The following is a 17573-nucleotide window of genomic DNA, read 5'->3' on the forward strand; positions in this document are numbered from 1 at the left end:
CAACATTACGTATGCTACCAAATCTATGCAAATGGCAAAGTTGATGTCATCTACTTGACTGACATACTCAAAGACCCATCCCTTGTATCGACTGTTGATAATTTCCCCCAAACATATGGCACAATACAGTGTAAATTTTAATTGTCACAATATAAATTCAAGGTCAGAAATTTGTGACCGTCAGACAAGCAGATCAGTTTAGCTGGCAGCAAGACTTGTAATTTCCTATGCCTGAGTAGTCAGCATTCTATATAATTAAATGCCTGGTTATTCATTACTTATTCACAGAATGCTCGCGATATATTTATCTGATTATTTTTCACAAAAACCTGACAAAATCTGGTATAAATATCCAGTCATATATGACTGGCTGAGAATATACTGGCAGAAAACATATCAGCGGGTATTTTCCTTTCCTGAAAAATGTTTAAAAAATGTTGAACAGACATGAATAAACTTAGGAAGAAACAAATCACCATCATGGCTTATTTTGGTCAATTTGATTTTGTGTGAGAATGCTTGTTCACTTTATATGAATAAACTTTGAGAAATTTCTTGCATTTTTTCCCTTTTTTTCCTAATGACTTACAGTACGTGTCTCACGAAAAATATTGTCACAGGCTTTGTAAACATTTGAAAAATGAGAACGGGGGCAATTTAAAACAAACAAAGTATAAAAAGCAAGCATTATTGACAAAAAGCAATGCCCTTATGCATCAACAGTCACTTTAAAAGACATAACATATAATCATTATAAAAAAGACAACTTCTGCACCATGGTAAAAACTATTTTTTTCCAGAAAAAAAAAAGGTATCACATAGAGTATTCCTTCGTACAAACATCCTTCATAGGTTACCTCAATAGGATGGGAGTACAACGACAAGCATGAACAAAACGCCATCAATTACAGCCTCTGGGGTGGGGTACTTTCTTATTCACATGTACTTGGAAGAAACTGAAGCCATAGTACTGTTGAATGGATCGACGTACACAGGGCATGGCTAGAGAATTCCCAGGTCATGGGTCAGAATTGGTGTCTGTCGTACTTCGAGGACATCTGAAATTTACAAAGCACATGAAAATTTTGAAAAAAAAATCAGCTTACTTGATGAGTATGACTCCATACATGTGATTTTCATAAAGCATTGTGAATAGAAGACTTCATGGGAAATAAAACAAAGATAATTGCTGAAAATTTGCATTTCAAATCAAAAATGGCTGAGATCACCAACCGGGTAGCCATTTTGGATATTGCATTATGGGTTAGTTAATATTTAAATTTCAAATCAACTGAGACCCAATTACCTGCCATGATTCTGTGCCATGGTAACGTCACATAGGTGAGATATGTATTCAGGAGTAAGATTTGTTGTTTCCTTGTTGACCTTTTCAACCAACTAAAAGACTGATTTAGTCGACTTCTCCAGCCAGTCAATTGAGGGTTTTCTGCAGCCCATTGTTCTGAAAGGCAAACATTTCAAATATCATCTTAAAGTTAAATAAATGTTACACAAAAATTTGCTGGAAACCTAAGTTTCATCTCCTAAGTTTTTTCCCTCTAAATATACACTGGCTAGTTCTCATTTTTTATTTGAACACTTCTTGGAAATTGATCTTAAATAAACAATAAAACTTCTAACCTTCAATCAATAAAACAAATATTTCATTAACATTTCATTCAGAGGTCAACAGGCTGGTATATTGACCCTTTGGGGGAACGGATTTCAGGTTCAGTGATTTAAGTTAAATGATCTTAAACAATAATAAAACTTCTAACCTTCAATTAATAAAACAAATATTTCATTACCCTTTCATTCTTGGGTCAACGGGTTAGTATATTGACCCATAGTGGAAATGGATATCAGATACAGTGCTATTAATTTAATGATCTTAAACAACAATAAAACTTCTAACCTTCATTCAATAATACAAATATTTCATTACCCTTTCACTTTACTGGTCAATATTCATTCATGTTGACCAGTAAGTTTTAGGAAGACACGCCAGGGTTTGTAATTTACTTTGTGACAGGGCTGTAAATCACACGTCGTCTTCAAAACTCACCTTTAGATTCAAATTCCTCCCAGCCTTCGTCTTCAGGTGTGTCCGGACTACTGGCCTCACTCTGGTTACCACCAAACTGACAATTTGAAGCTAGGTTATCATTGAAGGAATATGACTTTCTGATTTCCGGAGGACTGGAAGACGCCGAGGCTGGCTGACTGCACACCACACGAGGTTTGTGCATTGGAGATGCGCTCTAAGAAGTTGTACAAAATATTTACATCAAAATTATTTTCAGAATTAGGAATATAATGTTCTTGGTAAAGCTGATCGATGAATTGGTACAATACATGATTTGAATGAAGTTTACCTGTACATATAATTTATATATTATGCAATTTTCAATAAATTGCAGGAGGAGGACTATGTCTAACACTGTCAGACGAACAGGTTATACTAACCCTTTGAGTGCTGTAATTTTTCCCACCAAAATTTTAATGCAACATTTTACCAATTTTTATGAATTTTTCTGTAATTTTTTTGATAATTTTGGACCAAAGTGACATCACATTTTATTGGCTACAGTTTTTCATCAAAATTTTTGCAAAAATCTGAAAAAAATTTGACTGGGGTACGTTTTATAAAGGTGACAAAAACTGACTTTGGCGCTCAAAGGGTTAACCTGGATAAACCCTGTGACAAGTTTGTCAGTGAGGGATATCTCTAAGGGCTAGTTATACATTACACAAATTACAGTGGGAAAAGGACCATCCTCCTCGGGCTTATGTGCAGCATCTCGGAAGCTGTCATCCAATTGGTTTGCTGAATCTTACCATTACAATTTAATAATACAAATAGACTCCCTAATACTGAGAATAGTGACAATCAACCAATCAGATCTACCCTTCCAAGCACGCTGCAAGACAGCAGAGCTCCTCCAGTGAGACTAATTAAACAAGTCATTGTAAATGACATAGTCTCCACGAAGTTAATAAACTTGGAAACCATTTGACGGAAATCATGGTGAATGTGAAATCAGTCAGAGCATATCCAGAAAATGGCTGAGAAAGTATTGACCTTGTATTGATGTGCATGACATGTGAAATATTGGCCTCAAACAATCACATCACAAAATTGCAAAAAAGGAGATGGCAAATGGGGCTCTAACCCTTTGAGTGCCAAAGTGAATTTTTGTCACCTTTATAGAATATAACCCAGACAACTTTTTTTAGGTCCAAACATTTTTTTCAGATTTTTCGTAAAATTTTGATTAAAAACTGCAGCTTATGAAAATTGCTGTCCATTTGGTCCAAAATTTTCAAAAGAATTACAGGAAAAATTCATAAAAAGTGCGTAAATATTGCACTAAGATTTTGCTGGGGAAAAATTATGGCACTAGTGGGTTTTAACCCATACCAATAATATCTCACCTCTGTGTTTTCATCACTGCTGTAATAGCTGTACTGGCCATCGTCAGAGTTGGGTTTATACCGACTGACTGCCATTTCAGCGTGACCTTTACCCTCTGGCCCTCTCATCCGGATGAATTCCATCCTGCCATGACCCGTGTACTTCCCAAGGGACATTCTCTGCGCTATTCTGGAAGCCATACTTGCCTGTAATACCAAACATTTTACTTTCTTGTTAAACTGGATAAAGTCTAAACAGAATAGTACAGAGAAAAAATACCACGGTAGCCTGCAAACAGATCTGCAACAAGCTAAACAAATGCTTCGAATCTTTAATCTCTGTCCCAGAAATGGAGTGTAGAGAGCACCCCTAAGCAACGGATTTTTCAGTCTAACAAAAACACAGACAAACCTTACCATCTTTGTGAAAATTATAATCTACTTCACTTTTCATGATTGTTGCTTTAAAATTGCAGTGTGTCTCAGTGCTTTATCATTATTCACGCAGACGGGTCTCATTTCCAACTGAAACTCTACAAGGTTATCAACGACTCGGGTCTCCCATCTGAGAAACTTACTTACTCCGTCAAACATTTGTGGCACAGGAGAATATGTGCAAATGTTTACAAGAGTTTTCAAGATAATTTGCCGAACAGTTTACTGATTTACTTCATTGAATCATTGATAAAATTAAAAGCATCAATAATGGTATACAAAAAAGCGCAAGTGATGCCAACTTACTTATAGCCTGAGAACATCACTTGCAGCCACTGATCATTGACATACAGCAAAATAAAAACCCTAGCATACAAATTGACAAACCCTACACACACTGACAAGATACACATAGACATACAGAGACACACACACAGGGACAGACAGAGACCCAAAGCCACTTACCCTGCCTTCATAGACTCTCCTTAAAGCTTCATACTTGACAGATCCGAGGAAAATCACACCCTGAAAGGTTCCGTGTTTCTCTTGAGCCACTAACTCTACACAGACCATCTGACCTTCTTCAATTATCATATCACCGAAAGCCTGCCACGCAAACACACAAACAGAAAGACAAAGTCAAATGTTTCTTTCTGCACAAAGACATTTGCATTTTTCAGTATCTATACTTTTTTATTATTTTTGTTGCTCTTCATCTTGCTGCTGCTACTCTTTCATTTCAAAGGAAACACAAGAACTAGTCCCATCCGTTACCTCAAAATTGCAAATAAAATCATTTAAATGAATTGGTCCAACCAAAGGACAGGAGGCAATCTTTGGCCATATACAGACACATTTGTCATATTTGTCCTTATTGGGTCATACTTTTCATATTTACCACATTTTGGTCATGTTATTCATATCTGACAATATTTGGTCACATTATTACCATTCACCATATTTGGTCATATTGATCGTATCTAACCATACTTGGTCATATGATCAAATCACACCATATTTGGTTATATTGATTGTATCTAACCATATTTGGTCATATTGATCACATCTAACCATATTTGGTCATACTGCTCATATCAAACCATATTTGGTCATATTGCTCATATCAAACCATATTTGGTTATATTGCTCATATCAAACCATATTTGGTCATCTTGATCATAATTGTATACATACACCAGAAGACTGTAAACTTAAAGGTCTACTTGAATCACAATTATTCTCAATATGAAAGCTCACCTCATCAAAGTTATCAATGATAAAATAGATATTAGGGTACGCTACTTCAGCTACTTCTCCTTTGCTATCCATTCTACGTTTACTGGGAGAAGCATAGACCGGCTGTGAATGCTTCTTGAGTACGTGGATATCTTTGCCTGGCTTCCGACATATGGCACATGTAAGCGTGTAATCAAACTGCAATTAGAAAAGCAAGACTTTGTATGCGTACGTAGCAACAAGAGGTCAGAGAAATACAAAACTGATATATGTGGAAAGATCATTGATTAGTTGCTTTAACCTTTTTGCCAGCATGGTTTGGCCAAATTCCATTTATATCAAATGTAAGTGTGGGTCTGTTTACAGGGTAATGACAGTGGGGTACAGCACCGCTGACATTTTCATTTAGTATATTAAGTCAGCTGGGAATTTCTCCCCATGGGGAAGAACTCACATTTTGGTCTAGTTTGCCTTGCTGGTTACTCCTTATTCTGTGGACCACCTATCAAACACAATCTCTGAATCTCAGTCTTGCATATCAATTTGACACTTTTGCATAAATATTTTCGTATCATGACATGTGAATTTTTTTTTTACTTTCAACTAATCACAGAGCCTGTTGCTGCACTAAACTACATGCAATATTGGCCTAGAGATTTCAGTAGCAATGGACAACAAGAGTTTGTGAGTGTTCCTGACCTGTTGTAAGATAAGATTGAGGTAGACAGATTCCTCCCAGTCTATTTCTGGATCATTCAGACTCGGTAAAATCTTGGCATCTCTTCTGTAAACTTTCAGTTCAGGCTGGAAAGGAAAAAAAACAATATAAAAATCCTGTATTTTACAAACCAGGCATGATTTTATTGTAGTCTGTGTCCTACCTCTGAAGGAGAAAAATCACTTGTTTGAAAGACCTACGATGAAATTTTTTCATCGGAAACATGACCCCTTGGTTGGTTGGTGTGCTATTTAAATATCTTATCAGTCAAAAGGCATATTGTAAAACTAGTCAATCTTCATTTTGATACTGCCACTGATATCATTGTTAGATAAAAATGTCTTGCAAATGGTTTCACTATGGTGTGAATCAATCCAGTTTTGTTTTGAACCCCTGTATTTAATATGGGCGACGAAATTTGCAGGATATACCAATAGAACCTATTGGTACAAGTGACCTTACATAATTCAGTTATTACAAATGAAATGTGTTTGTGAAGAGTATAAAGTCTCAACATATTTCAATTATTGTCATAACTTCCTTCTGATAGAATGTACATGATTCAGGGGCAGTGTGTAAATTTTGAAAAATCTTTTAAGAATTTTTTGTGGCATAAGAATGGACAGAACTCAAATTATTTTATGCAGCTACAGTATTTTTCAAGAGTGCACTGAACCACTTAACCAAGTACTACAAATTTAACCCTTAGAGCGCCAAAGTCAATTTTTGTCCTCTTCAAAAATATACCCCAGTCAGGTTTTTTCAGAATTTTGCCAAAATTTTGATAAAATCTGTAGCAAATAATATGTGATGTCCATTTGGTCCAAAATTATCAAATAAATTACAAAAAATTCATAAAAATTGGTAAAATGTTCACTAAAATTTTGGTGGGAAAAATTACAGCACTCAAAGGGTTAACACCTTCACAGAAGAATCATGCAGGACGCAAAAATGTTTTGAAAGACAGTACAGAAATATGTGATGTTGATGTTGGTATTTTCCTTCTGGTGTAAATTTGTAACTGAGAAAGCTCTTTTGTTTCACTGGTATCCAAAGTCTTGTTGTCTTTGCTTGTTCCAAGGGCGAAGTTAGGGTTACACAGGGCTGTTACAATATCAATAATGGTGTTGAATGTAATAATCATAAGATATTGTCATTTTGCTGTTATACTTTCAAAAATATTTACAGTAGTTGTTTGATGATTAATTGATAATTGATAATAAAGGAATAATTATGGGACAAGTACGATCGTTTTGTATGAAGCAAAAACAATGTGCACTTTTGAGAAAACCAATCAATAGTTACTGTACTATTCTTGTAAGTTTGCAAATGGGAAAAAGATGTGACACCATGGAAATGTAAGAGTCAAGGGTTAATGAGTTGATCACCAGGGGTCAAAGGTCAACCACTATGGGGTATTTGGGGTCAAAGTATAGAGTACAAAAGTGAAGGAATCGCACATTTCATCAGTGTTTTTCCATCAACAATGAGACAGCTATCAGTGTAACTGATTAAAACTTAAAAGGATTGGAATTATCTTGGCGTGAAACTTATCCTGGGCACAGTATGAATACCAAACGAACAGTGCACAGTAAGGCTATATAAGAGCAGGTATAAGCAGCAAATATTCTGTCTGATTCTTATTGTACATTTGTTGGCAATAAAGCTGACATGGAGCTTATAAATGGTCAGTTCTTAAACAAGTTTTTGCAGGAAATTTACTACAAAAGTCCAATTTCTAAGAAGGTATAAAGACTGAAATAATTTTTGAGCTATTTCAAAACTATAATCACACTACCACAGCATTATATGAAACTGGAAAGAAACTTAAAAACGTTGCAATGACAGTTTAGCTATCTGATAACAGATCTTTGTATTCATGCTTGTAGATTTCGGGAGTTTTGGAGGTTTTTGTTTTTTTCTTGAAATTTCAAATTTGTTTATGAAATGTTATAGTTTGTACAGTAGTCTGTCTACACTGAAGATTTGCAGTGCCCTAAAGTGATGGCTCTGTCAATAAATCTGTCTCCTTTGCCAAGGAAAAAACACTGAGTCAATGTACGCGAGCTGAAAAAGTCACATCAGGTACAGTAGGAAAAGTTCAAAGTAAAAAGTTCCACATCAATTTTGTTTTTTGAACATGCTAACAGAATGTATTTTGATACGTGTGTTACCTTTCTTGTCTAGCCACAGGAGGCAAAATAAAAGTTTTCAAAAAAATCAAAATGGAAATTAAAGTATCAAAAACAATATGTAATATATTATGGCTGTAAAATATATGAAACATAAACTTATCATTAAAGAAACATATAATTTACGTCAGATTGAACAAAGAAATTCAAAATGCTATCATCTTGGTAGCTTCATTCACAAAACCTTGTCTAAAACAAATGCAGAACACTTGCACTGGAAACAAAAGAGAATCAACTTATTGACTCTAGGTGGTTTTTTTCACAGCCACCTTTCCTCTGCACCCCAACTCATCCTTCAGTGGTCATGACTCATATATGTGAAGACACTGAGGAAAATGTAGCCTTGCTCTCTTCAGGTTTGAATCACTCTTGAAGTCACTGTACCATACTTTTTTACTTGCTTTTTTTTTTTTACAACTCAAACTGACAACTACCGCAACAGTTGGCTATAATGCAAACAAATTCAAAATTCCTACTGGTATTTTTAGTATTTAGAAAAAAATATAAAGCTGGACACATAAGTTTCATGATAAACCTAGGTATTACAAGCTGTGTTTGGTACTAAAGCAGCGTATCTCTAAGACGTGAATGCGCTAGAGGGAACTATATATACAAGTAAGAGCAAACTAAGATCTACGAAAGAAACAGAAAACAATATCCTACACATCATTTCTCTGCACATTTATAGCTATGCCCACGCTATTGGCAGTCAGTGGTTCTATATTGATCATGGGGTTACATGTCTATGGGATCGTAAGGATTAAGTTTTCTAAGGTGAAATTGGCAGCATGTATACTGCAGCAAAACTCATTCATGCAGTTATCAACTATCAAACCTATTGAGGAAATCATTGTTAATGGTCCATTCAGATCAGAGTTGATCTGTCCCACCGAGGATAAATACCTGGGCCTGTTCTCTATCCGCCGCGTCTTTTCTGCCCACGTAGAACAGCATATCGTCTCTGTGTTCGTCCACCGACTCGACAAAATGGTGCTTGTACAGTTGGGCCCAGAATGAGGTACTCTCTATGACTACAAATTCGGAAGCTGTCAAATAGGTAAAAAAAACATAAATACGATCAAGTACACATAGATGGGTAAATAATATGAGAATTAGCTGTTTAATGGACTGAAAAAAGACTTAAAGGTCTGGTGAAATGGTCCCGGTCGTGTGACAGAATATCTTCCAGGAGGTCAATACTATTACACTCGCAACAAAATTGCAACCTAAAAGTACGCGCAAGTGTTAATTTTTTTGATATTTCTATGCGCGGCTTTCATGGGGTCATTTTGCGACACTCAGGTCACGCCCTCAGCGGGAGTCAAGGTTGGCCGTCTGTGACGTCACAGGTGTGTTCATTTACATCGAATAGCGGTCCAACGCCGCCTTATCTCTGCCCGGTATCCGCTAACAAAACAGGCTTCGCGCTGCCCATTCGCCACGTTCGCCAATGCGAATCGAAATCCGAAGTGGCGAAAAAAAATCGATCCTAATTCGCCACAGTGGCGAAACTGATTTTTGTTTAAAAAATATGGTAAATAAAGAAAAAACGTGGGTTTTTTAGTCTTTTGTTTAATCTGCGCTTCTCTCTCGGCGATTCGCAAAAACTGTGTCTACTTCCGTATTATTGCGTTCTTTCCGTCGCGTCGTACGTATTTGCAATCGAGCCAAGTCTCGCGAGAGATTTGACGTCATCTAGTCTAGTGTACAGCATGCATAAATGGCTCTCGCGAGAATTGAAACTTATACACACGCAATCGAGCCCTTGTGATAAATTGACGTCATTTTGTCCAGTGTACAGCGGGCATAGGAACGCTCGCTCGCGAGAATTGAAACTTTTGCTATACATAGCAGACATACGCATTTTAATCGAGGCAACAAGGTTCGGCGTTATAGTTGATTTACACTGATTGCGGTCTAGATGTTCTGTGTTGTGCATTTTAATCACGGTCTTAAACATTCCATGTTGTGGTCGAGTTGCATCGCGTTCCTCGTGGTCCGGTATTCCCCGTTGTTCTTCAATTATTTAGCCTCAGTAATTGCCGTCCCAACGACGCGTTCCGTGTTGCTGTCGATTTGTATCATGGAGGACTCTACCTCCATGATTTGTATCGCGATCTCTACGTTCCGTGTTGTTGTTCGTTTTTAATGGTAGTCTCAACGTTCAGTGTTGCTGTTCATGCAGCTGATTTGCATCGTGGTTCCAACCTTCCGTGTCGTAGTTGTACTAGTGCATTTTAATCACGGTCCCATTTACGTTTTTTACTGTCGATTTGCATTGCGGTCACGACGTTCCGTGTTGTAGACTAGTGCATTTTAATGGCAGTCACAACGTTCAGTGTTGGTGTTCATGCAGTTGACTTGCATTGCGGTCCCAACCTTCTGTGTAGCGAGTAGCGAGGCAGGCTCAGCCGAGGGACCGTGGCCGATCGTACGAACCAGCCGAGACAAGCACATTATGGTTCAAACACTCCACACTTGACGGGAACTTGAAAAAGTTTACAGTTGAGCCGTTCATGTTCTTGCCGCTGTCACAGCCACCAAAAGAACAACGTCTTCCCAAAGTGAAGGAGGACACTGTCCTGATCATGTAAGCGGAAACCCTAGAAGTTACCCCCGTGGGGAGCTTATGGAGGTGTGAAATACTTCACTTCCCGTTATGAGATACGACGTCGGGCAAACTTCGGAAAGCCGAAAAAAGTCGACTGGAGAGGCTCGGGAGACACGCCCACATTGCATTTTTCTTTTGCCATATTTCATAATCACGCGCGCTAAACGAAAAAAGAAATAAATGCAACTGTTTTATAGACCATCAACTGTATTTTTGTGATTTTGCAACATGGGCATTTCACCAGACCTTTAATGAGTTGCCCAGAAGAGTAATAACTGCAATGTAAGGTACCTCTAAATTGAAAGTTCAAAAATGTTCTACAGAAACCTTGAAATTGAGAGTTCTAAATATTGTTCATATTTTGCTTGCTGAAACTTTCAACCAAGTCAGGAAACAAACAAATTTGGCATCTTTTAATTTTTTAGATTCAAAGCAATTTTTAATGCTTTAAAACTTTAATTAATTGCTGGAAAGAAATTAGTGTTTGATTCTCAAAATATCAGTCATTCTTCATGACAACATAATTGTAAAATGCTGAATTTCGATATTCACAAAAATACGCAAATTCTCCAGAAAGTAATTATATGTAAATGGTATGCTAATTTTATGCAAATCAGCTGCCCCTATAAAATCACAAACCGTAGAGAACCCTGCGGCATTGACACAAAATGAAGTGGGGACGGTGTTTATTTTTTCACTTTTCATAAATTGTATATCAAAGGAAAATTCTTCCCTTGAAGACTTACATATTCATTAGAAGCTGAGTACATGAAATCATATGAAGAAAAATTTATACGAACAAAATGAGCTCTTCTGAAGGAGAAAGCAGCCAGACATGGTCATAGTGTACATTACAAAGGCACCTGTGACATAACAAGGGAGGAGGGTCTTGTCTTGGGGGAAAACTGCCTGTTGCTAGCTGGGTTTTATATTAAAAGGAATAGTTTCAGGCACGAAAACAGTAAATTTGTTGCCAGGAAAAACGATTGAGTGGTATATGATTAACAACAGAGTTTCAAAACAAATTTGAAATATCCTTGAAATATTTTTTTAATTGAAGGTTCCTCAGAAAGTTTGAATGTAAAGGCATTCTGTTTGAATGTCAAATTTGGATGAACATTCTGACACAACAATGATCCTCGTTAGAGCTACATGTATTCAGGACAACGGTATGCGTACAAATTGGTTTTTATCACATGCTTGTCAATTATACTTTGATAAAAAGATGCATAAAGCCAAGCAGACATTACGTGTACACAGACAAAAGCCTCCTCGAAACCAGAGATTTTGTCTGTATCATTTCCAACACATTGAAAGGATATAATTGTGTGGTTTCAGTCTGACTATGGAGGTAAAAAACCCTCCATGAGCTATCATACTGTATAAACAGATTGAACAAAATCCTGGATAGTCTTTCAAAGTCGAACACTTCATAACATACAAGTGTGATATCCTTGAAAATGAAATCTATCTTATCCATCAATATGTGAGTTATTGAATGATAATGAGATATAAATGGATTAATTAAAATTTATGCAATTAAGAGGAACTGTGTCACGAATTTGAAAGGCTTAAACTTTTGCTCAAATTGCCGTAAGGGATATTTAAACTATTTATTCCCTTCAAAGTCAAGAATGAAATTCTAAGGTCACTGTGCAAAATGTGGTTCTCGAGAAAAAAATCACCCAATATTTATTGACACTTGAAATTCAAAATGGCTGCCATCACTATGTTGACTCTATGGAGAAAATTAATTTTTTTATTTTCCAAAAAAATAAGCCGGTGAAAACTTTATTTACTGCATACAAACTTTCAACATGAGCACCCACAAGTGGCAAACCAAAAACACATTGTAAAAGTTTGACATTCCAAATATGTGTCCCCAAGGCGTATAGTTAATTTAAATCCCAAATACCCGCATTGAACAGAGTCAATGAAGGACATAATGCTAAACACTTTTACAGCAGTTGGACACTTGCGCATTGCAAAATTCTTCTGTTCTTTGAATATTATTTTAGCCATGGGAAACTAGCAATGTCACTCAGATGGTGAGTGTTCGCAAGTTACTCAGTTCACTGTTGATAAAAATGTCAAACTATCAAGCTTGTATAGCGTCTCAAAACACAAAACAGATGCATGTCTGTGAGTTGTGGCCTCTCATGGAATGATTGTGACAGTCAGTTATTTTCACCGAGGGAGTCAGCTATTGTCACCAAGGGTGAAGATATATTTATAGTGGCTGGCCACATATAACACTATGAATGAATGTACACATTTGTACTGCGAATGCATAAACAATCCACTTGTTTGAACATTTGGATATCAACTATTGTAAAATCTAATGTTACTATCAACATCGCAGTGTGTAAACGGCTGCATGGAAGTATAATTTCACAAATGCCCAAATGATGACCTATGACCCTTCAACAAAAAGTGAGTAGAAGAGGGATTCAATATGAAAAACTATACATTGTACCATACTTAAATCTTGAATTTGTACCACAGCTACCACAGTGGGAAAAATTCTTCTTATGTGGTACAAGGAAAAAACCCTTCATACAATGTAGAGTGTGTTTACCTAATGTACTCATGCACTACCTATTAATATTGCTGAAAGTCATATTAATTTGAAAATTGCTCTCGTTTGGTATTTATACAAGAAGGGTATTCAAACAAATTGAAAGCGTTCAAAGAGTGAATGTCAGTAAATTAATAGCAGGAGTTGTTCCCATGATTTCTTCGCATGGACAATTTTCTGTCTTTTGTCAAAACATTTTCATAGGATGATTACTTTTTATCTGCATGTATGTTACATGATACATATATGATGCATGTAACAATACTGTTTGGAAAAATAAAAATATTTTTTCCAAATAAAAGGTAATAGGCCCGCCCTCTCCAGAATAACTTGTCGCATTCCGTCTACCGCAAGGTTCTATGTTTTATGTCACTTTTTCTTTTTACTCATTGTATAAATTTTATGTGCCAGTGAGGACTTGCTCGGTGTAGGTGATGAGCACCTGTTTCAGTCACCCATTCCTCTGTAGACTCTTCCTATTGTTTATTTTGTATAATCTTAATTAAAAAAAAATAAATAAACAACAAAACATGATGCTAAAGTAATGAAGTGATGGTACAAACACGTAGGTGTATGTTATATGGTAAGAGGATATATGCAAGCACAGCAACAATAAACATTTTTCTCGCTGTTTTTGCACGTCATGGTTTTGTTTGTAATGTAGTCTATTCGAATTATAATTTTCACCTAGAACATGAGAGGTTTATAAATTGAAAATATTGGATTACAATATCCTCAAGATAATTTTCACAAATTTTCTCTGTTTCTTTGAATTCATTAACATAATAAATTACCAGCAGCTGGAATACTTCAGTTTATCGAAATTCCAATCAGAGTCTACTACAACTAGTTTTGGTTTATAAACAATACTAAATTTCAAGTACTTGTTAAAAATTGATAAATTTGGGTGGGTTTTTTGTACCAAAATTTGCACAGTGACATCCCCCCCCCCCCCCCGGCCCCACCACCCATTTTTTTTTATTTATTTACTTTGAAAGAGAATGATTGAAAGCTTCATTGAGGAAAGTTTGAGCAAAAGTTTAAGTCTTTCAATTTCAAGGCATGTACTACCTTGATGAAAGGTGTATTTTTGACTGAAAAATCCTCCAAAAGTTTAACCTATTCACCTCCATGGTTTGTCCCAAATCCATTGTTTTCTATGGTAAAGTTGGACCTGTATACAGGGAACTTGGGGGTGAAAGGGTTAACATCACTAGATTAAGTGAAGCAATGAAATTGTTTTAATTTCATTGAATTTATTCTTCTTAAACCCTTTGAGTGCTGTAATTTTTTCCCACCAAAATTTTAGTGCAACATTTTACAAATTTTTATGAATTTTTCTATAATGTTTCTTATACTTTGGACCAAATAGACACCACATTTTATTGGCTACCTTTTTTATCAAAATTTTGGAAAAAATCTGGAAAAAAAATTGACTTAGGAGTATTTTATAAAGGTGACAAAAAATGACTTTGGCACTCAAACGGTTGAACAAGCTACAGATTTACTGAGGTTATCGGTTATATGACTGAGTTTTTAGGCAATTCTTGTTTCAGCCATGGCTCAAACAGAGTGTACATACTGCATGTATGTTATACATCTTCACTTTATGCTGCGTTTTAATTGTCTACCTTTGTTGTTCCTTGTTTGTTCACATGCACAGACAGATTCCTGGATGAAGTTAACTTAATTACATTATTGCTGAAACAAAAGGCTAACAAATTTGTAGCAAGCTGCTTGATAGATAGGGAATTGTGATCACATGGTTGCTATTGTCTTAGTTGAACACTTGGTTTCTTGTTATGTCATGGATCAGGACGTGTTGAAACAGTACTTTCTGTGTGACTAGAGATTAGCAAAGCCACTGGTCTGTGGTCAAGAGAACCACAATGTAGTTTCTCATATCAGTGATATATCTCATCCCACTGACCAGAAGGACTATGTAAATTGTACAACTAAAACCTATGGGACCTGCAAACTAATTTGATAGACCACTGAATTTGATAATCTTTTTAGGACTGCAAACCGGCTTGTCCTATAACTTTTTAACACCCTAAGTTCACCACTATGGTTTAGCCCACACACATTGTTATTAATGGTGATATGGACCTGTTAACAGGAAAATGGGGTGGACAGGTCAAGATTTCAGAAGTCTTTTGAGTAAATTTAGAATTTCTTCACACTTAATTGAGTCATCGCTACTTGAATACATAAAATACGTAAATTTTTCTGAGTCAAAGGAAACGCTCTGAATCATTAGCATATAAAACAGGCTGGGAGGCTACACTGTTGCACAAGCCGCTGTGTTCAAGTACAATGTTCACTGTATACAGTAATTACTTGGTCCTGAATATCAACATTTACGAATACTTGTTTTCATGATATGGCAGGCAGAAGTATACCTTCAGTGCGGACTGTGTAGTGTACTGGTATTAACTCTGCATTCTCCACACCAAGCAGACAGTGTCAGACACACATGAAAAACTGTAAACAATATTTCACCGAACCACAGTCTCTCCACACACGTGTACGTGTGTTGAGGGACTGTGACCAAACAATGCAAAGAAGATAACTATGTGTCCATGTTAACGATGAGCCTTACTTTATCTTAGGTTTTCAACAGCTAAAATCAAAACTTAGCAACATTTGACTGAAAACTATGATCTTAATATGTTTCTAATTTTTGAAGTATTCCTTTCATCCTCTGATAAAAATCAGAAATTTAGACATCAAAGTTCTACGCTTATTAACATGATTGACAATATCTTTGGAAGTAATAATGTGTATGACATACTTATTTATAGAAGTGTGTGGGAAGCTGACGGGTTTCAAATTCAAGTTACAATGTTTGTCATGGCAGTAGTAAATGAAAGGAAAATCAATTTTACGAAGCAAAACACTAATAATGCTTATGGCATAATGCGAGCTATTACACATTTGAAATGACACAAGATTGATTTGCACATATTTGACTCCATGAAAAATCACAGCAATACAGTAACTGTTTGAACTGAAATGGTCAAAACTATGGCTATTGCCGAATAGCAAACTATGCATTGCTGGTAAGTATTACTGCATATAAGGAGGCAAGTTTAAGTATTTGGCAGGATTGCATCGCTGCAATTTGTTGCATTATATCAGTCCAATTACAAATAGACTTGCCACATCTTGACATTCTGTTCTACATGGGCATCCAACAATTCAAAATTTGCAATTTTTTATTTCAATTGTATTTGAATTCACTGAAAGATTTTGCTTCATATTCAATCTTACCACAAACTTGCCTTCAGAAATGTAACCAATTTACTATGTAAAAACAATTTGAAATAACTATTTCAGACAACCAACAAAAAATAAAGGAAATAAATGAGCAAAAAAATTAAAAATTTACAGTAAACACATTAACAGAGTGCAACCTATCTAATTTGAAATCTATTTGAAAAATTTTTAACTTGTTCAAAATTACTTCCCTGATTTTTTTTCCAGTTGTTTGTCTTTTTGAGTGTCTACGATTTAACAAGATGGATCCCACTGTGATGAAATGATTCATTGTCATGCATAAATGAGTATCAGTAGTGGTATGAACCTACTGGTATAAAATTAACTGCATCTGCAGGCAGTATATCCTACATATAAGAGTACATTTCAATAACAAATAGATGAATGGATAAAAAAATAAAATTAAAATGAATAAATAAATAAATAAATGAATAAATAAATAAACTTGACAATACCACCTGTAAACAAAAGCCCCAGAGTGCCTATGAAGCTCTGGAAATTTTCTTTAGTACCGGCTGAATGAAGCTGGCCAATAAAATCTTATTGGGCCCTGAATACTTGAGCCGTTCATGTTCGCATGTAGTAATCGGTTTTCTCAACTGTAAATGCCGTGTTTAAAAAACATGTTTATCTATTTACAGTAAGTCTGGTACTGAACAGTATTGAACGCTGTCCGCGTTATCAAGTGGATTGTCTTTATTGTTGACGATGAAAGATTCGTCCTTCCGGTCAGGACGGGAACAAGGGGCGTCTCATGCTTCGTGAGTCATGTACATGTACATGCACACACTACATTATAATTCGTTGAATTGTAATTGTTTTGATTGATGTCAATGACACTGTTCAAATGACAATTGCTCTACGAACGAGAAAAGGCTGGATGAAATCAGCTTGAGGAAGCAATCTTGCTGCAATTCTTAACCGACCTACCTTCTTTCTCGTTTCTATTCCGACGGTCTATAATTACGGAAAGCATTTTGCCAATGGAGCTCTGCCTCCGGACCCTCGGCCCTGCCGCCATCTTCGTATGCTTGACCTTTGACTTCTTACGTCACACAATCAGGATTCGAATGATTTTTTTAAATCGTTTAATTTCAGTAATAAGCATTA

The 17573-nt window shown here is 36.0% G+C and overlaps 1 protein-coding gene across 1 annotated transcript; it reads right to left on the reverse strand.

Annotated features, from left to right (window-relative positions):
- Positions 1–507: 507 nt before the first annotated feature.
- Positions 508–17530, reverse strand: LOC139142453 (uncharacterized protein KIAA0930 homolog). The gene is made up of 9 exons (XM_070712392.1): positions 17394–17530; positions 8899–9041; positions 5785–5889; positions 5107–5283; positions 4315–4455; positions 3436–3621; positions 2066–2261; positions 1307–1462; positions 508–1058 (listed from the first exon to the last, which is right to left on the reverse strand). The coding sequence occupies exons 1-9, from the start codon at positions 17482–17484 to the stop codon at positions 1003–1005; spliced, it is 1251 nt and encodes a 416-aa protein (XP_070568493.1). The 5' UTR covers positions 17485–17530; the 3' UTR covers positions 508–1002.
- Between the last annotated feature and the right edge of the window lie 43 nt (positions 17531–17573).

The sequence above is a fragment of the Ptychodera flava genome, chromosome 10 (genome assembly GCF_041260155.1).
Source record: "Ptychodera flava strain L36383 chromosome 10, AS_Pfla_20210202, whole genome shotgun sequence".
Taxonomy (NCBI): Eukaryota; Metazoa; Hemichordata; class Enteropneusta; family Ptychoderidae; genus Ptychodera; species Ptychodera flava.